The sequence below is a fragment of the Genypterus blacodes genome, unplaced genomic scaffold (genome assembly GCF_046128005.1).
Source record: "Genypterus blacodes isolate CSIRO-AG114 ecotype Tasmania unplaced genomic scaffold, CSIRO-AGI_Gbla_v1 ptg000003l_1, whole genome shotgun sequence".
NCBI classification, from domain to species: Eukaryota; Metazoa; Chordata; class Actinopteri; order Ophidiiformes; family Ophidiidae; genus Genypterus; species Genypterus blacodes.
Window position 1 is genome coordinate 3,441,910 of NW_027466817.1, and position 21,092 is coordinate 3,463,001.

Here is a 21,092-nt window from a genome sequence, read left to right on the forward strand (position 1 = left end):
TGGCGCACCCCTGCAGGCTGCAATCAAAGAGGCCCTTAGCTTAGCGTTAGCGAGTGAAGCGGCAGGGATTTATCCCTGATTGATTGAGTGGGAACGGGCCAAAGAATGGCTCAGCAGGTAGCAGCTAGTCCAGTTCGGTTAATGCCAGGCTTCTCTAATCCTGCTACCAGAGCGGAGAGGCTGCAGGGCAAAGAGCCTAACTTTATTACGCCTCTAAGAGAGGGATTTCCCTCTATTCTTGGGGTTTTTGTGGATTTCCTCTGCTATTTGTATGTGTGTACAACCACGTTTGTTGGATGGCGGTGGAATGTGTGTTTTTGTTGGAGATTGGACTTCCTCCTCTTTGCGGTGTGTGTGGATCGGCACTGATTTAATTCCTGATGTGGTGAATGCATGTGGGAGTTTGTTTATGAGACTGTTCTTCTGTATGTAGGATTCCCTCCTGTATTTAGGACTGTGGCATGGAAATTCATGCCTTTCACAGACGCACATTTAGAACTGGGCTGTGCGTATGCATGTGCTCACATGTTGTAGACAATGTGCCTGTGTGTGTATATGCGTGTGTGTGAGTGTACGTGTGTGTATGTGTGTGCTGGGGGATTGCTTTACAACCCCAGACTACAAATGTGTAATTATCTGATTTATATTGGGTATGAATTTACACATCTGTCTCCAATGAGTCTTTACATCATAACAAGACACATACACACATTCATACACACACACACACACACACTCACACACTCACACACACAGACACACACACCACACCACCCACTCGACTGAAAGCCCAAACCCCGGCCCTCTGGCCTCAATACTATTCGCCGCCCATTGCCAAGCATATGCCTGCCTCATTGATTGGCAAGCCATTTGGTCCAATCGGTGTCACGACTGTCTGCGCCGCACCTCTCAGAGAATTGTTCTTTTGTCCTCCTCTTCTGGTTCAGCACTCGGGGGGTGAAATCTAACCCCTCTAGGCTTCCCCAGCCATTATAGAAATGGATAGATGAGGAGAAACTCCTTGAAAGACGATTCCACCAATCAAACTGTCACTCAAAGGAAATGCGAGCACTGTCGCCAAATGTAGGAAAAGTGTCACTAAGGTTACCATTTCAGGACTGAGGGGGGGGTGTGTGTGGGAGAGGGATAGCAGGGTAAGCACAGTGACAGAGTTCTTGCAATGCCAAGTGTGGTGTCGTTTGTTTGCTAAATTGCTAAAATGGTTTCATCGCAGCTCTGGGTCCTGCCAGTAGAATGTAGCTTAAACGTCAGAGAGAGAGAGAGAGAGACAACAGATAGTTATCTGATATTCTGTTTGTGTGAGAGGAAACCGTGTGTTTCATCCCCGTTCTGTTACTTTAAATAATAGAATACAGGGAGCGCTTGGGGCAACGTGTTTGTTTTCTTGTTGCTAATTGGGGGGGAAATGGGCACTGGCCGTCGCGTTCACTCCTTGTTTCTATTGGAAAACAGGAACTGGATGTCAATACGGCAGCGGTACTCATTTAGCTCTGAAAGTAAAGCTCTTGTTGCTGCTCTGTATGTGTTTGATTTCTGAGGCCAAGTGGATGCGGTGACTTTTCTCAACACATTCTTGTCAGCCATTTCAAGTCAAGTCATTTCATTTGTTGTGAGATTCAAGTGAAGATCAGGAAAGTATTTAAATGAAAATAACCTGACAACTATTTTCTTGTTTCACTCTCTTTTCTCATCATTTCAGACTCAGTTGTTCTCCTACTGACTACCTACATTGTTGGGTATCACAATCACTAAGTTTGCGCCGTCCTGTGTTCTTCTTTTTTCAGCCTGCAAGATCGGCTACTACCGCGCTCTGGCCACCGACGGCACCTGCTCCAAGTGTCCTCTCCACAGCTACTCAGTCAGGGAGGGATCCACCTCCTGCGTCTGCGACAAGGGATACTTCCGCTCGGAAACAGACCCAGCGTCAATGCCCTGCACCCGTAAGTACACAGCTGCCTGGTCACTATCAGAATAGAGATTGTATAAATGTCACACACACATAAGCACGCACAAACAGATTGCCGTAGCCGAAACATATCAATCATACTACAAAACCACAACAACTTTGTCCTCCTTTCTATCTCTTAAACGCAATGTCAATCTGAATCCCCCCACTACGCACACACTCGGATACACACTCGTGCACAAAGCAGGCAACTGCTGTTTTAATAGGCGTCTTTTGATTCCAGGTGGTACTTAGTGATCAGTCATGTTGACAGAGAGCTAATGAGGGTATAAAGCACTGCTTCCACGATTCCATCTTCCACACACAGAGAGAGAGAGACTGTGTAACCGCAGCGCAGAGCAGGATAGAGACACAGAAAGACAAATAGAGATGAAAAAATGTTGCCGGAGCCGTGGGGAGGTGAGGGAGGCTTGAAAACAAGGGATGGAAAGACGGAGATGAAGGCGGACGATTAATCCGAGGTGAAAGAGCCAAAGAGAGAGAAGACAGCATTAAACTAAATAATGCAGAAATAGCAGAAACCAGAACGCAATTTAAGAAAACCTGAAAGTTGTTTGGGTTATTTCTCAGTGTGACTCTGCATTTCCCTCCATGAAGCAATCAGTGATGAATCAGTGTCTGCAAACAGTCCCCTGACTCACCGTGTGACTCTGAAGACAAACACTGTTAACAATCCTGCCGTCTAATGGCAGCTTTTGCTTCTTCTTCAGCCCCTTATTCCCTCTCCGTGCTTTGAAAAATCGGCGTTCATAGCCGTAGATACATATACAAGAAAGGAGAAAAACCAGGAGTAACCTAACGTGAAAATCGCAGCTGTCACACTTTTACAAGACGGACGTTTATGTATATGTGGATCTAGTACGTGTCACTTAGTCATTTTAATAGCTGAAACATGTGTTAAATAGCTCCGCTTACACTTTGCTCACCATTTGTGCTGAAGGATCTGTCATCTGCATGTGGATTCATCACTCAGCAGAGGAGCTTTTTCAATCAGACGAGCAGGCAAACCTCACTAACCGTTACTGAAACGCCTCAACGATTTCACTGTCGGTGTATGCACGGAGAGCAATGGTATATGTTATACCTATAGTGATCGTATAAGGATAGGAACACACATTGTACGAGAGGGGTAGCTGGCATTTGCGATGCATGGCAGATAGACGCCATAAATATTTGAGAAATTGCCATTGATGGGGCGAGTCAACAAAAGACTCTCGCAATTGTCTCTCTTTTCCTTTTAAGAGGCGTAAGCAAAAGGGTTCTGCTGGTTGCTAGGCACACACTGTATTTCTCAGTGTCGACTAAACCAAAGTGTCTGCTCAGGCTTTCTTTTCTGCAAAAATGAAAGTTTTCTTGAACCCGTTACAAGCTGAATCAATAACCTTCTGCGGTATATCAGCCAGTAATAAAAAGACATTTTACAGATATTTTATATGAAAGCGTTGCAAATTATCGCTTTAACTCCTACAATAACCTAGTTGACCCCTAACCCTCGGAGCTTGTTGGCGTTTAGTATCTTGCTCAAGGAGACCTCAGCTTGTAGGACTGCTGAGCCTTCCTCTTCACTGTTCTCGCACCTCGCTATTATACTGAGTTACTGGCCCTCTTTTAAAGGCTGCGAGCTCATCACTATTGCCCCGGTACACAGCACGGCATGTGTCAGGGAGCTGGAAATAACTACTAGGATTTAAAACTAAGTCTGGACGGTGAAAGCAGCATCTGCCACAGCTCATTACTGGCTGATTTTATAGGACCGTACTGACTCCTCTCCATCCCCCATCTAATTTTGGCTTAATAGCATTTGGATTTCATCAATCTCGCAAGGAATCTGATCTACACTCCACACTAGTGAGGAACTCAACACAGGACTCTCTCACCAACCTTTGCCCCCCCGCCCCAGTCTCGTCAGCTGGTCAACATCTGAACTATGAACTCTCACCCTGTCTGTCGTCTGTTGTTTTCCTCCTCTGTGGATTTTCTTTTTTACTTTGCTCCCACATGTTAGCGCTCTGTAATTACAGCTGTCACTCAAGCATCACTCCATATCCACATTTTTTGTTTCCATTCTTTTCTCTCTCTCTGTTTCCACTCTACCTCTCTCTCTCTCTCTCTCTCTCTCAAAAAGCGCTCAGAGTCACGAACATAACGGAGAGAAAAAAAAAACCCTTAAAGTCATTTCCCAGTCTGCCTTGCTGAAGGTCAGGCTGGGAAAGAGCCGGCATCTCTGGTAATTGGGGTGCATGTCTCTGTGTGTGTGTGTGTGTGTGTGTGTGTGTGTGTGTGAGTGCGTGTGTGTGTGTGTGCGTGTGTGTGTGTGTGTCTTTGGGTAATTGAAAACGCTTTCCCCCTGCTTTAGCTCATGGTCCACTGATGCAAAATGATGATTAAAACGGGATGCTGTGTAATTCCTCCTATGTGCAACAGTTGTGTATAAGTGTGTGTACAGGTCTGTTATTTCTCATGTGTTTCCCAACGTTTCCACTCCAATGTTTGCTTTTTTTTCTGTTCACAGTGTTTGTGCTTTTGGTTGGTAACATGTGTTAGGTTTGATCTAAATTGATCAAGGTTAAAAATGAAAGGAAATCATCATCCTGTTGGAATTCCAAATAATTGGAAGATTCAAATAATACATTCAAAATAAATTGGATCTTAACCCATTCACTGCTTTGTAATGCAGTAGAAAGAGAAGCTCATCATTTTCTCTTATTTCTGCTTTATTTTTTGAAATCTAAATTATAAGTGTCTGTGTCAGAGTCTAATTAATTTTGAAATAAAAATTCGGACTTTTAGAAAAAATAACAATAGATAGATGTTTTATAAAAATTCAAAACAGAGAAGGCATCGAGTAAGATCTTAATAATAATAACTTTTAACATTGAGTAGTGTTTGAATAGTTATTATTGTTTACATACTCTACAGCATGTGGGCGCATACCATATGTACAGTACAACTTCACACACACACACACACTACAAGTCAGTAATGAGGGATCAGGGACACTCATGGGCGTGGCTTGCTCCACTGTGTTCAGGTTTTGTTGGGTTTTTTTGGGGGGGGGTTGGGGTCTTGCGTCCTTTTGGGGTTTCTATCGGCCCTTGATGTGTTTGTCAGATTTTCCTTAGTTTTCTTAGCCGTGGTTTGGTGGAGGAAAAGGGAGGAATGGAGGAGGAGGGAATGAACGGTGAGAGAAGGCAGGGCGGGGGCTCGAGGCGGGGGGGGCGTAGAACAAATCCCACTCCGACGGTAATAGCAGGGTCGGTGCTCTGGCTAAATTAGCCTGCTCGCTACCTCGGGTTTGCTCAACACTTGGCTAACAATTACCCATATCGAGGGAAAGAGAGAGAGAGAGGTGAAAAAAAGAAAAGAAGTGGGTGAGTGAGAAGGGGGGGAGGGCGGTGAAATAAGGAATAAGCGCCTGAGCAAATAAAGTCATAAATGATTGGAAGGCAGAGGATAAAAACAAACCTCAGGTCTTTTAGCAGAAACTTCTTGGGAGAAACTTTCCTTTGCCTTCAGGATTCCTTCAACAAAGAATGTGAGTTTTAAGGTGATGTTGAACGTATGAAGGTTTTGTGAGCATTGCGTTCTCGTCTCCCCCCCCCCCCCCTCGCCACTCTCTCCCAGGATTAATTACCGGGTGTCAGTCACAGCCGACGGCTCTCCCACGCTCCCTTGCTCCCACCAGTGCATTTTGGGAGAGCGACAGGTACAGCTAAAGGTAGTTTGTGGCCCGCGCAAGTGTGTGTGTATGTGTGTGGAATGTGAGGAAGGCTACTAAAACAGTTGTGGACCTTATACAGTCATCAAATTATATGGCGCTATTGCTACAGTCGCCATGGCAGCAAATAAGCAACAAACTAAATAGTTGTCCTGGGGTGAACAAAGACACACACACACACCCTTGACTGCTTTTGATGACCTTCCTCCTCCATAAATCCTTAACTTACTCATTGTTCTAGGACCTTTCTACCTCTAAAGAATTGAACAACAAGAACACACATTATCAGACACTGATTTGGACACATTAATATTACCTTTGTCCCATTTCTTTACGAGCAAAAAGCAGTCAGTAAAGATAACAGCCTTTATATTTCAGGCAGGGGCATCTCGAAGTGGGCAGAGGGAGCAGAGGTTACGTTTGGAACCTATCACGGTGACAAAGAGAGCGTTCTAATGATGACCGGGTGCAGGCACCTTAATTTAGAAACCTCATCTGTAACTCGTTCCCATTGTCTGAAGAAACGCTGGTGGAGAGAAAGAGGGGAAGGAAACGTGGGTGAGGGAGAGAAAAGGGGCAAAGTGGGGGAAGTCAGTTCTTTATCATCATTTTTAATGAGAATTATTAATAGGTTTTCACGGGAGGGCCGTGGTTGGTCGGGGGGGAAGTTGAGCGATGCTAATGTTATCACAGTGTGCTCGCCGTGCTTTCATCTCACCGCATGCTTCTGTCTCGCTCTCGCACCCAAACAGATTGTGCCTTGTGCTTTTAGTGACCCTGTAGGTCATTTTCACTTAAACACCCGCCCCAAACACACTCTCCTTCCATCCGTTTGTTTCCCTCCTTCCATCCATCCCCACTCAGAACCACTCCATCCATACTAATCAGTGGCTTTCTCCTTCCTGGATGAACAGACGGTGTTTGTCTCCTTCTGTCCTCTCCCTTTTCATCTCTCGTCCTCTCAGACTTTCACTGCCGTCTGACGAGCCAGTATCATGGCCCCCCCACGCACACACATCTTGCATATAGAAACCCTGTATATATGCGCGTGTGTGTGTGTGTGTGTATTCTTATTAAATACAAACCCAAGCCTCAGACTGGACTTGTAATATTTAACATGTGCGAGCCCTCCTACGCACACTGTCCCTCTGCTGCTCTCTGTGTCTCTGTGAAATCGCTCATTGCCACTCGGCTCCTCCAAAAATAACACTGATAATTAATTTCCGTCTTGAGATGATTCGCCCGTGGACTGACTCGCTTTCATATTTCACCCCGCATCGATTGGTCGGGCCCGGCTCGCGTGCGCTTCATTAGTCAGAGAGCGACCGGGGTGGGCAAGTGAGAGAAAGCAGAGATCGAGAGAGAGGGAGAGTTAAGTCAATTACTACTGCTTATGTTTGAAAGCAACGCAAAAAACACATTAATTACAATACAGCTGACACGTAAATTGGGATTGATGAGGAAAGGAATTGTGTCACGGATCCCCAGAACGGCTCCCACATAAAACTACAACACGCAGGCTGTGGTAAGACTTAACATCAAAGCCTTAATAACTGGGTCCAAAGCAAACTTTGTTTAAAGTTATTGAGCGGGTGCCATAAACCCCCCCAATGTGAGCAGCGGGGTTTTGGGCACCCGGCCACCTCCAGCTGATTCGACATGTGAATGGGAATGAAATCTGCTGGCCTATTGGATTTCAGTTAACGTGCTGAATTAACTGAGTTGAAATTGGATCCTCCCTCGCTGTAATGGACAGGACATTAAAAGGGAATTCAAGAAGCCTCGGTTTTCAATAAAAGGGACAGCCCAGACTATGACACATTCACATCTTTTTTTTGTCTGTGTTCTTAAGGAAACAGTCAAAAGCCAGAGGCGGATTTTTGCGGCACTTATGAAAAGCGAGCAGTAATATTCATGTTACAATAACGCTTCTTCCCCTTTCTTCCTCCGCTGTAGGTCCTCCATCAGCGCCGCTCCAACTCATCTCCAATGTGAACGAGACCTCGGTGAACCTGGAGTGGAGCGTGCCTCGGAGCACGGGAGGGCGCCAGGACCTGACGTACAACGTGGTGTGCAAGCGCTGCGGGCCCGACGGCCGGCGGTGCCAACCCTGCGGTAATGGCATCCACTTCAGCCCCCAGCAGCTGAGCCTGAAGGGAACCAGAGTGTCCATCAACGAACTGCAGGCTCACACCAACTACACCTTCGAGGTCTGGGCGGTGAACGGAGTCTCGCCACAGAGCCCGGGGCCTGAACAAGCCGTGTCGGTGACCGTCACCACCAACCAAGCGGGTAAGAGGTGCAAGACGGGCGGACACAGAGTTATTCCATTATACCGTTTCCTCCAAAAAGGATCATGTGACGAGCTGCCAGCTGGAGTTTGAGAGTAGCGTTCATCAGGTCTGCAATACCCGAAAGTATTCAAGCCATTTGATAGCCAAAACAAATGGACATCCACAATTTAATGTAGGACCTGGGGATTTTGCTTACATCAAGCCAAGAAATATAACAGTTTGTCAAATTGAATCATTACACTTTAATTGAATTCAGCACAGCTCCGAGGGTTTTCGTTTACTTTTCCACAAGTTACAAAAGTCAACTCATTTTTCTTGCTGTTTGGATCGTTGTGCTGCTTTATAATGTGTAATGCGTTGTGCTTTTGAATGCCGTATAGTGAAGCTGGCGTACACTGCGTCAGTGTGTGTGCAGGTTGAGTCTGTGTAATGATCTCCCGTGCTTGTATGTGTGGCTTTAACACGGTGTTGGTGGCAGCGACTGCTCCAAGTACTTTTATTTGGGGGAGCAATCTGCACGTCAAAACATGTTTATTAAAGCTGTGAATAATTCCGGGTGATTACTGAGAAGGGATGATGGATTCTCTGCAGTGGGAAATGATTTTCTGCAATATTTCACTTTGAGTTTTTGCATAATTAGGCAGACGAAGCCGAGGATGAAGATAGGGGGCAATGTGCTATATTTAACTCTCCAGCTAATGAATTAGATGAGTTGTATTGATCTGTGGAGGCTTCATTACAAACGCTATAAGATAGCGTGTGCGTCCGTGTAATTATTCTGGTAGAACACACACACTCGTGAATACAGGCTCCAGTCCTCCAGAGCTGGGAAAGAGCCCTCCAGCCTTTAGGGGGTGCGTTCAGAGCAGCCCGTTGATTTGCCATTTAGCCATTTTGTAACCAGTTGTTGTGCAAATAGATTTTATGACCCTGGCCCTTTCTCTCTCTCGTCCCTCCCCTCTCTCCTCCTCTTATAGCCGATCATTACCCCGCACTCCTTTACCGTTCAGCTCTTGGGTGGCGAGCTAAGTGCCTTTGTGTGTCCTTTTTACCACTAATTTCCCAACCCTGGGAAAAGTGAATATCTTGAATAGGACTCAGGCTGGCAATTTAAGGACACAGTTGCTTGATTTATCAGCCGGGGTCAGGAAGAGAGAGATGAATGGATGCGCCTGCCTGTGGGAAGAGCTGTGAGCCCTGCCAGGAGGGCGTGTGTGCGTGTGTGTGTGTGTGTGAGCTGTAATGAAGCACACCCTGGAGTCCAGACCTGGGGACCGGTGATGGCACGTCAGTACGGTCACACACTTTCAAGGGGGAGAAAAAAAGCAAAAATCACACACACAGGCAAAGTCACACCGTACGCAACCTTCGGAACACACCTCGTACACACTCCCACACACACACACACACACGCAGCAGTGTCCCTCTGAGGTTGCTCGAGGCTAATCTGCTTACTTGAAGTTGTAAGATATAGATGATGTTGCCTTTGGCTTGTGACTGGTGCATGTTTCACAACTGTTCCCCTGGATTAGTTATATGATGCTTGCAGCTGGAAGCTCTGTAATTGTGTGTGTGTGTGTGTGTGTGTGTGTGTGTGTGTCTGTATGTGTTTGCTCAACAGAATGACTGACTGCATGCTTGTGCCTAAGTGAGAAAATGTGCCACTTGAAATTGTTTGTGAAAGCGTGTGCAGTCGCGGACGGAGACGGACCGCATTTGCCTCTCAAACAATGTCCTCTATGTGTCTCTGTGAGGGTGCATGTCTCCCCTAATTTGTGCGCATGTGGCTCAGTGTGTGTGTGTGTCTGTGTGTGTGCGTGTTAAAGAGAATAGCCCCAGACTGATTGGATTTCTTCCTGCTAATGCTCGGTAGGGGCTTTGGAAGCTCTGGTTTCAGCCGCTGGTAATCCAGGCAGTCATCTGTGGCCGTCCTTCTCTCTGTATCACCTCCCCTCATCCAGACACAGCGGATTACACATTTATTATGATAGATTTATTAGGCTTTATAAGGGCCGTGGAAAAGATACTCCCGACACTGCCGTGCGTGAAAGTTCAAATTGCGGCTACGGATAGGGAGACGCTGAAGCAGACAGGTCGGACGCTTAAAAGTACGTATGTGCTGTATTTACGCATGAGACCGGAGGGAAAGAGATAAAAACGCAATGCAGAGCAACACTCCAGATCTCTGATTGTACACACATGCATCTGTGACCAGTGTGTGTGTGTGTGTGTGTGTGTGTGTACGATGAGCTCAGATTCCACATCTCACCATGAACAATTCCAGCATCATAAATCAGGCAGGGTGTAACCCTTTCACCCGGGCTACACGAGGAAAAGGATGGAAAAGGGGGGGCGGGGGGCATCCAACGCTTTGAACTGACCCCTGGCTGTAAATGGCTGTTTTTTCCTCTTTATGGGATCAAGCAGTGCGTGCCTGTGTGTGTGTTAGTGTGTGCGCGTGTGTGTGTGTGTTTCAGAGCGAGAGAGAGAGAGAGGAAAAGAGAACAAGAGAGAGGTGTTTATGTCTCTATACAAATACTTGGCAGGCTTAGGTGACTAAAAGTGCATTAGCGCATGGGCGAACATGTATGCATGTGTGTGTGGGTATGTCTGTCAGTACACATGTGAGTTTCCATCTTTACGGCAAATCAGACAGCCGTGCATGTGGAAACACGTTGGGAGTGGAAGCAGCAGAGTTTTCTGGTACGGGGGAGCCATTTTCTCGACACCCTAAAAAACGACTCCCACCTCCACTATTTTTTCCCTTGGCGGCAACCAACTCCAGCCACTCCAATCTGGCAACCAGGCTCCAATCTGGCAACCACATGTGCGCCGCAGCCCCCCAGTCTCTTTTAATGTCAAACTGTAATAGCCCACATATTCTGCCGACTGCTCGACGCGACCACAGCTGCGCCTCGCAGCGCAAATACGTTGTGATGAACAAGCTCACAAAGACAAACTCACTCACTCAACAAACTGCTTCATTGAGAGAACAAAACCTCACTAACGTCTGCATGAAATTGCCCAGCAAGCTTCCACCGTTCTCTCCTGGGAGGATGAGTTTTCAAACCTAACCAAACTCAGGTCTCAACGAGTGTGTGTGTGTGTGTGTGTGTGTGTGTGTGTGTGTGTGTGTGTGTGTGTGTGTGTGTGTGTGTGTGTGTGTGTGTGTGTGTGTGTGTGTGTGTGTGTGTGTGTGTGTTTCTGTTTCTGTTTTAGCTTTTACGTTTTATAATTTATGCATACGGAGTCTTTTAATATTTGAGATAAAGGAAGCAGGTGTGTGTGTGTCTGTGGATTTCTATGCGTCTGTGGGTGTTCTGAGGTTTTTGGATCATACTCAGATGTGTGTATATTCATTACATTTACATTTATTATTCTGCCAGTGTTTGAGCCCACACATTCAGGAGGAGGTAAGAAGTGACGGATCCATCCCACAGATTTAAACTCATCTCTAGAGGTGTGATCTGGTCCGCCTGTATCGCCGCCTCGGGTAACAATGGAATGTTAGTTTCAGTATTATGTCGGTTATACACGCAGAGTTTACGGTATTCTGAATAATTCATCTTTCCAAAGTCATAAAACCGTCTTGATGGATCTCTTATCTCACAGCTGCACTGTTCTTAACCCGGCCGTCTAATGTTTGCAACCTAAGAAGGGAACGCTGAGAAAATCACTCATCTTTATCTCTGCATTAAGTCAGGGAAAAATCAAAACGCAACAAGAGGACCCCCAACACGATTAAAACGCCATATCTGTCATCTTTGTAGTAAAGATGGATGTGTGGATTCGCTCGGAGGAACGAAGGCCCGTGACCCCTCGGGGGGATTTCTTTCTGAGCGGGAGCATCCCTAGCCGGCCCCCGTGGGGGCCTTCAAATTGTCTCTCACTGCCGGGTAAGATTGATCGGAGGGATACAAATGGCCGCCATCTAATTGTTTAACGGAGACGTAACACATTAGGCCAACAGGATGACACAACCTCGAGTTAATCTATTTACTGGGGGATGTCTGCAATCCCATCCCTTTCTGTCTCCATCTTGTACCCCACCAATCACAAAACCATCTCCATCCCCCGCCCCGCCCGCTTCCTCACCCCGCTGAAATTCAATCCATGGCTGGTGCTCAGATTTCAGGCCCGTTTGAACTCAACCCCTGGCTAAAAGCTGAGTTTTCTTAGTGTTAGCATGAAGGCTAGCCTCCCTGGAGCCCCCCGCCCCCTAAAGGGAGGAGAATGTATATAATGTCATAGATAATCCAATCATAATCGGTGAACCACGGACCCCTCATTAATCATCCCACTGTAATTTTTTAAAAGGCAGATGGTCTGGAGAGAGTAAGGTTACAGTATCGCCGAGGGTCAGAGGTCAAAGATTTGCTCTTTGTGAGCGGGTAAGAGCTCCGGCCGTAAAGCAGAGCTGCCGCGGCCCCAGAGGAAATGGTTTGGTTGTGTTGCCTTTGTTGTCGCTCTGTGAAGATGGGATGTGAGTGAGGTCGTCTGGTCGACGTGGGTTACACGAGCCAGCCAGGTTGTCTGTGGGTGTCTGTCTGTGTGTGTGTGTGTGTTGGGGCTTAGCCTGAGGTATTGCTTTGTGGAGGAGAGAACCAGCTGAAGTTGTGAAGGTGTGTGTTTTTGCTGTTGTTTTGTTCCCGTGTCTCTCCCTCCAGCTGGCTCGCCCCGTATCTGCTCCCAACTCAATCCACTCCGACGTGCGTTTGGCTGTTTACCGCCGTATCTCTTCTACACCTATGGATTACATTTTTATAGCATCCAGTGTGTATGACCTAATTCTAGCGCTGTCACACTCGTTGGAAGATATCGGTTTGATTTGTGCGGCGGTGACACACAGGAGGGGGAGGAAGAGCGCCAGCCATTATCTGTGCTTTAACCTTCACATGTTAAAAGCAGCTGAATGCAGATCGTGCGGCGGCTTGAAATATGGCCTCATTATCAGCCAGCAGTAAAAAGGGCTTTGAGATAAGATTGCTTACTGGATCCTTAATGAAAACCAATTGATTTGCTCTCTCAAAGACGGAAAAAAGGCGAGGCGCTGAGCTCACGTCCAGCCGCTGCAGCGAACGTACATGTTTCCCAGGGTGACTTGGGAACCTGCAGAAAATGAAGCTAGACATTATTTTGCCAGCTTGTAGGAAAAGTGGCTGAGACGCTAACTTCAGCCAGGGGGAAATTGGATCAGTTTTATGGATGCCAACCATTAGTTCAGAAATAGAGTGTTGCCATAGACTTGAGAATTGGCAATTTAGCCGTGTGGCCATACAGCTCTATAACGCCTCCGATTTTGAACGGGAGCCAAGTTCAGAGACGAATGGAAGTGATTGCCTTGTGGCCTGGCCCGCTGCTTGACTCGCTCAGCAGGAGCAAAGAGTCGGGGATTTGGGAAAGCAACAAAAAACAGACTTTGTGTCTCCGAGGCTGAAAACATCACGGAGGAATGGGAGACAGCAGTGGGTTAAAAATGATTTCCTTCTCTTTTTTCCCCCCCTCTGCCTTTGATCTCCTCGCCTAGCTCCCTCCCCAGTGAGTTCCATCCAAGCAAAGGACATCACCAGGCACACCATCTCACTGGCCTGGCAGCCGCCCGACAGAGCCAACGGGGTCATCCTGGAGTATGAGGTCAAGTACTACGAAAAGGTGAGGCGTCTTTTCACCCGTGACGTCATCCAGAGCTCCTTTTCAGCCAGGAAAACGTCTCACTAAGTTGCCTTTCCCTCCCTCCCTCCCTCCCTCCCCCTCTCTCTCTCTCTCTCTCTCTCTTTCTCACTCTCTCTCTCTCTCTCTCTCTCTCTCTCCCCCCCCCCCCCCCCCCCCCCCTCCTCAGGACCAGAACGAGAGAAGCTACAGAATCATAAAAACATCATCAAGGAACACGGACATCAAGGGTCTCACCCCTCTCACCTCCTACGTGTTCCACGTCCGCGCTCGCACCGCCGCTGGCTACGGCGACTTCAGCGGCCCCTTCGAGTTCATGACTAACTCGGGTAAGTCCCGCGCAACATCGCACTGTACCTCTACCCAGGCTCCACGCCAACTTTTAACACCCGCGCACTCCGCAAAATCCTGCAATGATAGCATCTTTTAGGAGTTTGTCTCTTTCATTGTGGAGCCATTAATCAAAATAGCTTTCATCTATAAAAGATAAATGATATTGTGCTCCAGCACCTGACTAGCAACTTGAGTAGCCTCCATTATTCAAGTTGCAGTGGAGTCTCAGTGGAGACGCCAGCCACGATTCAACCTATATGGGATTTTGAAGAATGATACCAATGCTGATATTTTTAGTTGGAAGCTGCTGAGAGTAAAGACTTTACACTGCTCAATGCAAAATGTGTATTCAGTGTTTCCTCCACTTCTTTCTAAAGGGGCGTTCAGAACATTGTGAAGTTCAAGTCAGGATAGAGACAAAAACATGTGCTTGAACAAAGGCATGTTTAGGTGCGCAACACACAGGCACTGAGCTAATACAGGGTTCATACGGGCTCCGAAATCCTGGAAAAGGCCTGACATTTACAAAACGGGCTTTCCAGACATTAGAAAGTCATTCAGTCTTAAAAGTTCAATCATTCTTTTTCTGAAAACGCCATTCAATTGAAGTTTCGATTTGGAAGTCATGGAAATTCATTGTTTAAATCACTAATCATCAAACAAACCCTGACTTATTTGCCGATTAGCGACTTAGAATCTGTCTAAACCAACTGTTTACTTTCTCTAATCATCTCTCATTCACTCCGCTTAATGTTATGGCATATGATATGAGGTGTTGATCAGAGATTATGGCGTGGACAGTTCCTCGAGCTGCCCTGTGAGCCCAGGTGTCCCCTTTGTAATGCAGATGGACACAGCGCCGCATGATAATGACACGGCCAGGCGGACGCTCTTAATGGGGGTGTCATTGCCTCTCAATGGAGCGCACAAAACAAGACTTTACAGCGGGAATCGTAAAATGGAGGGATAGAGAACAAGGGCAAACACGGTGTGTGTGTGTGTGGGTGTTTGTGTGCGGAGGGCGTGCTGGGTGGATGAGTGAAATTTGGAGGAAGTGAGTGGGAGGTCAAACACTGAATGCACATTGGCTCTTTAATGTGCGGCGGCTCGAGTAATGGAGCTCTGTCCGAGCTCTTCCTCTCCCTTTCAATCCTCCTCTGCCTATTCCCCCATTTATGTTTTCACCTCCTCTCTCCTCCCCCTCCTTCCCTCTCCCCGCAGTGCCCGCTCCTATTATTGGTGATGGGGCCAATTCGACGGTGTTGCTGGTGTCTGTGGTGGGCAGTGTGGTCCTCCTCCTCATCCTCATCAGCGCATTTGTCATCAGCCGAAGGTGAGCTTCATCTGTCTGCATCCTCATCTCTGCCTCTGCCTCTTTCCCCCATCTGCTTTCTGTCTCTCCCTCTTTTCTCTGAGATGAAAAACGTCTTGTTTAGTGGCAGGGGCAGGAGTTGTCACGCGCTGGAAACGGACAGTCAAACACACAGCCACACACACACACACACACACACACACACACACACACACACACACACACACACACACAAACTGAGCCAGTGACGACTCACCACACTGGCAATGTGACTGACAGCTCCGACAGCTGAGGAGATGCAATCAGCGACCCCGCGCTCCCTCTCCTCTCTGCATCCGTCCCCACCTCTCCTCTCATCCCTCCATCGCTCCACCTATCTCTCAGTTTGGCACTGTAATCCAAGCTGCAAGTTATTTTCTCCTGCTGCGCCTTCCTGAGGAGGAGGGAAACGGGAAGAGAGATAGGTGGACAATAAGATAAGGGGGCAGTGAAAAGGCAGGAGATAGAATACAGAGAGAGAGAGAGAGAGAGGTAGAGAGTGAGAGTTGCAGTGAGGCAGCAGGTGGATTTCCAGTGACCCAATCTCAGGGTGTTAACCAGCGAGCAGGACAAAGCACCGTCACACAGATGGGATTACATGCAGATGGGGCTTCCTCACTTCAGGGTTTTAACCACACTCCCTGTGTGTGTGTATGTGTGTGTGTGTGCATTATTATGCATGTAGTGGTGCCGTTGGAAGGGGATTGTTCATAATGATTTGTGTTTGAATGTGTTTCCATATTGATTCATGCACGTGTGCGTTCACAGGAGAGTACTGATGTGTGTGTGTGTGTGTGTGTGTGTGTGCCTTTATGGGTCTGTATTGATTCCTTTATGTATATGAGTGTGTTGTCCCTTTACATGGAAACAGAGTCATTGTTTGCATGTGTACGGTTGGTGAGAATGATGGGGAGTGAAGGGAGCTGCTGATTGTGTGTGTCCATGCTTATGTGTGTGAGTGTGTGTGTTCTATTGCATGTGATTGCCTCTCTCCCCAGCCAAGCAGGTGGTTGTTTCTGGCTTCTTTATATGCATGCGGCGGCCACTGTCATTGTGCCGCCGCAGCCTCTTCCTGTGATTGTGGGGAGGGACTGTAATCACGTAGCCGTTAACATCATTACCCAACCGCAGAAGGGAACAATGTGCAGCACATCTGGTCATTTCCAACGCCGACCCTACACATATATATGAGCACCTGTGTCAGCCTGCCTGAGGGATTCAAAGAGGTTTAAGTGCATCCTCTCTGGGATTCAGCTCCATTTTTTTTTTTTTTTATACCTGCCTGCTTTCCTCCCTACATTTTCCCCCCGGTGCCCTTCAGTCACCTTGAAACCTGCTTGTAGTTCTCAGTAGCGGTTTTTAACACTGTCCTCAATTTAAAGGAAAGGAGGAAACCATCTTATAATACATAAAGCAAAAGAGTGGAAATATTTAATAAAGGCAATGTTTTAGGATCATACGTATGAAGTGGCACCTTTTGAGAGTTAATCATCACACACACACGTGCATGAATTTGATAATTTAGGTCTGCGCCTTTGTTGTGAATAAATAAGCCAAAATGCTGAGAAGTGTTCTTGTCCTGCAATGTTAAAGATACAACTCAAAATCGAATGAATGCTCCCATGTCACGCATTTTTACAAAATCTCATCAAAATTCGCCCATGTCAAATAGTTCACAATGCTCTGTCGAATGCAATATTTTCTTTCTGAGTCATTCCTCCTGACATTTCAAAAACGTGAATTTGTCGGTCTGCCGTTGCGACACACCGACTGACCGTACTGTGTTTTTGCCCCCAGAAGGAGTAAATACAGCAAAGCCAAGCAGGACTCAGACGAAGAGAAGCACTTACACCAAGGTAATTCGCACTTTATGCTACGCCTACACAAGACTTAATTGGAAACATTAACACTGACAGGTGTGTTCCTGCGAGTGCACTCCAAACTGCAAATAAGCCCATAAAATAAAACTATTTTGATGTTAATGCACTTGCATCCTAGCATTCTCTAAACACCTCATTATCAAGTCATCAGCATTGTTATTTCCATCCAAGAAAAAATCAAGTTAATGAGCTCCACCTTCAGCAGTAGTCACATGAAAAGCAAGAGAATGGGAGTCGAAATGGAGGTATGAAGAGAAGAAAGGAGGAGGAGGAGGAGGTTCCACAGAGGAAGGCAGTGTAGCCAGCAGCATGATGGAAATAAAGAACAGATGGGCTCTACTTGCCAGAATGAATTAACCTTCATTTTTTTCACTCCCTTCTTTCTTTTTTTTTCTTTGATTCCTTCCTTCCTTCCTTCCTCCCTTTCTTGCAAACTGCTTTGCTCAGGAGTGAGGATATACGTTGACCCCTTCACATACGAGGACCCCAACCAAGCCGTCCGCGAATTCGCCAAAGAGATCGACGCCTCCTGTATCAAGATTGAGAAAGTGATCGGCATCGGTGAGTGGCTTTTTCTACTGTCGTGTGCGGTTTTGGATTTAGTGGATTCTAGGTCCTAAAATGCAAAAACGTTAATAATTGCAGGTGTTGTGTGTCAGTATCGACTTTTGTTGAGATCCCTGTTTGTGTGTGGCTGCGTGTGCATTCATGTGATCCCTCAGAATAAAAATCATTTTCCTGGACAATAACATTCAATCTGCCTCTGGAGAGGTCAACAAGTAAAAAAAAAAAAAAAAATCAGTGGTGGCTAAATACATTGTCCCTGCTATTCCTGTGGCCAGAGAAAAGTCATCCAATGACAAAATAATAAAGAGAAAGAATCAATATCCATTTCCCCTCTCTCTCTCTCTGCTCCACGAGGGGAGGGGCGGGGGAGCGAGGGATTAGAGACCCTGATCAATGTTTAAAATGGACCTCTCCTAACCTGCACGCACACACACACACACACACACACACACACACACACACACACACACACACACATGCAGGCACAAAGCCCTCACCTACTCCACGCTTGATTTGATTTATAGGTAGCGTGCTGTAGCATCACAGTGTTTGTGAGAGCATACATATCATTCTGTTTTTTTTTCCATCCCGCCTTGTGTTTCAGGGGAGTTCGGCGAAGTCTGCAGCGGCCGCCTGAAGATGCCGGGAAAGAGGGAGATCTGTGTGGCCATCAAGACCCTGAAGGCCGGCTACACCGACAAGCAGAGGAGGGACTTCCTGTCCGAGGCCAGCATCATGGGCCAGTTCGACCATCCAAACATCATCCACCTAGAAGGCGTGGTCACCAAATGTATGTGAAGAGTCTGATTTATTTAGTTTTTAAAGAAAAGTGTGGGATGGACACTTTCCTTCCTAAATAAGGGGTAGAAAATGATTTGGTGCATAATTCATGAAACTGTATTATTTCAAGGACAAGAAATTGGTGCGGGAAATTACAATTATGTTAATCTCTCTCTCTCACACACACACACTCACACACTTCCATACACACCTAATGGCAATTATATTTCGATAACACAAAAAAGGACATTAACTTTTGCTGTCCCTTTAACACAACTATAAATCATTACAAACCACGTCTGCGGTTTTTCGGGTGACTTTGGGAAAAGCTGAGCGTCGGGACAAAAAACCACGTTGTGCTGCCCAAAAGGTGTGCGTTCGTATGTGCACACATGTAGACACAGTATATAAAGATAGATGGCCACTTGGCGTGTATATGTTCCAGGATATCTATATGTGAACATGTCCTACCCGGGGTATCCCCAGGTGGACTGTGTCCAGATGGAGGGGGTCCGGCATTGATGTGGGTGGGGGGGGTGGGAGGTAGCTGGGTGAGTTGGAGGGTTTGGGCGGGGGGGGGGGGGGATGTCTAATGGGTCCAGAAACAGGCCCTGTAGCCCAGCACTAGGCTCATTAATCATAGTGTCAGCTGTAAATGTGTTTGGGGTTAGGGAGTGATACCCTATCCCTCCTCTATCTGCTGCTGCGTGGCCACTAAACACCGGCCAAATCTCCCTCCGTCTGCCCCTAGCACTCTATCTTTCCCTTTCTCCCGCTTTGTTTTTTCCCTACCTTTCACACTTTCCCCCGATGCTTTTTGTTAGGATAGAGGTGTGTGTGCGATTGTCTTGTCAGCACATATCTGTTGTCCACACATAAGATGTGTGTGAGTGTGTGTGTTCCTGTAGCTATAGGCCTGCCTCAGGTTGGTTAGATGGATGAACTGCCGTAATGTGTCACGACAGAACAGCCCGACTCTATCTGTACTCAACTGTGCTAGATAACACTGTCTCTCTCTCTCTGTCTGTGCCTGTCATACACACTGGGCACACACTTACATGAATGCACAGACACACACACTGGCTGAAAGTGAAAGGCAGCACAGGCAGAATTGCTTATCACCTATGACACTACAGGGAGAGACCTCTCAGACCACAGGGAAAAATGCGAGAGAGGTGGAGAAAAGGAAAACAGATGGACAGGAGGGGAGAAGAGAAATCGGAGACACGCAGTAGCCGGGGAAGGTGAGATAGAGACATGGAGGGAGAGCGACAGGGAAGCAGTTAGGAGCTGATGGATTACAGGAAAGACAGAGAACAACAGCAGGAGCGACACAGGCAGAGAAGCAGAGGGTGGTAGAGCTACTGAACTAGAAGCTGAGAAAGACAGCAAATAAACGAGACGGAGAAATGACGGAGGAGCTGGATAAGATACCCAGCAGTGAGAACAGCTCACAGGAAGCCACAGGGAGCCAAAGCAAGAAGGCCATCCAATATCACACACACACCCCCTCCGCCTATTCGTACTTTTAAGGGCTTGACACAAGGTTTGGGGAAATTAGTCCTTCACACTTGAGTGTGTCAGTGGAATCTATTAAAAATCCATTATTTGAATTGCTCCCCGCTCTCCATTACAATCAAGTTAAAAGGAATTCTCAATCTGGCCTCAGTTTGCTGGCTTGTCCAACAGAGCCAATTAAGCCTTATTAATTATTGAGAAACTCTAAATAGGCGCTAAAATACGTTTATGTGCAGAAATCGCAAATAACTCTCGCTGAGGACTGCTGCCAGCAATCTACCGTATAAAAATATACTGTATATGAAGCTGGTGTAAGGACCGTGCTCCCTTCATTAGAGCATTAAATCGGACATGATCTTCTTAAGAGTTTTAGGGAAGCTACTTTAAAGTGGTTAGCATTTCATACCACAAGCTACACATGATGAAGTAGTTAAGTTGTAGTGAAGCTACACTTTTACTTTATATTTGTGGAATGATGTGAAGTAGTGTTTGTGCAATGTCAGTAGAAAGGGAAAAACTATTCAGCTTTGTGATGGATGGACCAAGCATGGCCACTGTGAAGAGTGATGCATGCTGGGATATGTCCAGGAAAGTAGCATTGCTTGTGTATTTGCTCATCATTGACTTGACCTTGCTTGACAAGTAGCTGTCACTGGAAAAGCTACATTGTTTTGAAAGAAGCTGTAGTGAAAAAGAAGTAAAGTCTAGAGCTTACATCTTGCTAATTTCAAAAAGATCGACTTTTAAAAAGCTGGAGTTGGACTGGATCTTTGTCCGCTGCGAGCGCTGGGGCCTCTGCAGAGCGTTTGCCCACTGTTCCCTCATCATTGTCCCCCTGTTGCTTCTGGTTGGCAGGTGATGATCGGCCCAGTGGCGGAGCTCTCGCCCAGAGTTCATTGCCAAAGGCAGCGGGGCGTAATCAGTAAACAAGGAATTAGCATGCAAATGGAATGGGAGGAAGAGGGCGGGGCTGGGAAGGCGAGAGTTTAAGGTC

At 46.8% G+C, this 21,092-nt stretch overlaps 1 protein-coding gene across 1 annotated transcript in view; it reads left to right on the top strand.

Moving 5' to 3' along the window:
• LOC142993886 (ephrin type-A receptor 4) overlaps nt 1-21,092 on the top strand; it is a 51,493-nt gene that overhangs the window by 19,760 nt on the left and 10,641 nt on the right. The window contains exons 4-11 of the mRNA XM_076144430.1: nt 1,806-1,961; nt 7,662-7,997; nt 13,527-13,651; nt 13,839-13,998; nt 15,224-15,335; nt 17,151-17,209; nt 17,681-17,794; nt 18,405-18,590. Of these exons, the coding sequence (XP_076000545.1) occupies nt 1,806-1,961; nt 7,662-7,997; nt 13,527-13,651; nt 13,839-13,998; nt 15,224-15,335; nt 17,151-17,209; nt 17,681-17,794; nt 18,405-18,590 (1,248 nt within the window). The remainder of the gene's footprint in view (nt 1-1,805; nt 1,962-7,661; nt 7,998-13,526; nt 13,652-13,838; nt 13,999-15,223; nt 15,336-17,150; nt 17,210-17,680; nt 17,795-18,404; nt 18,591-21,092) is intronic.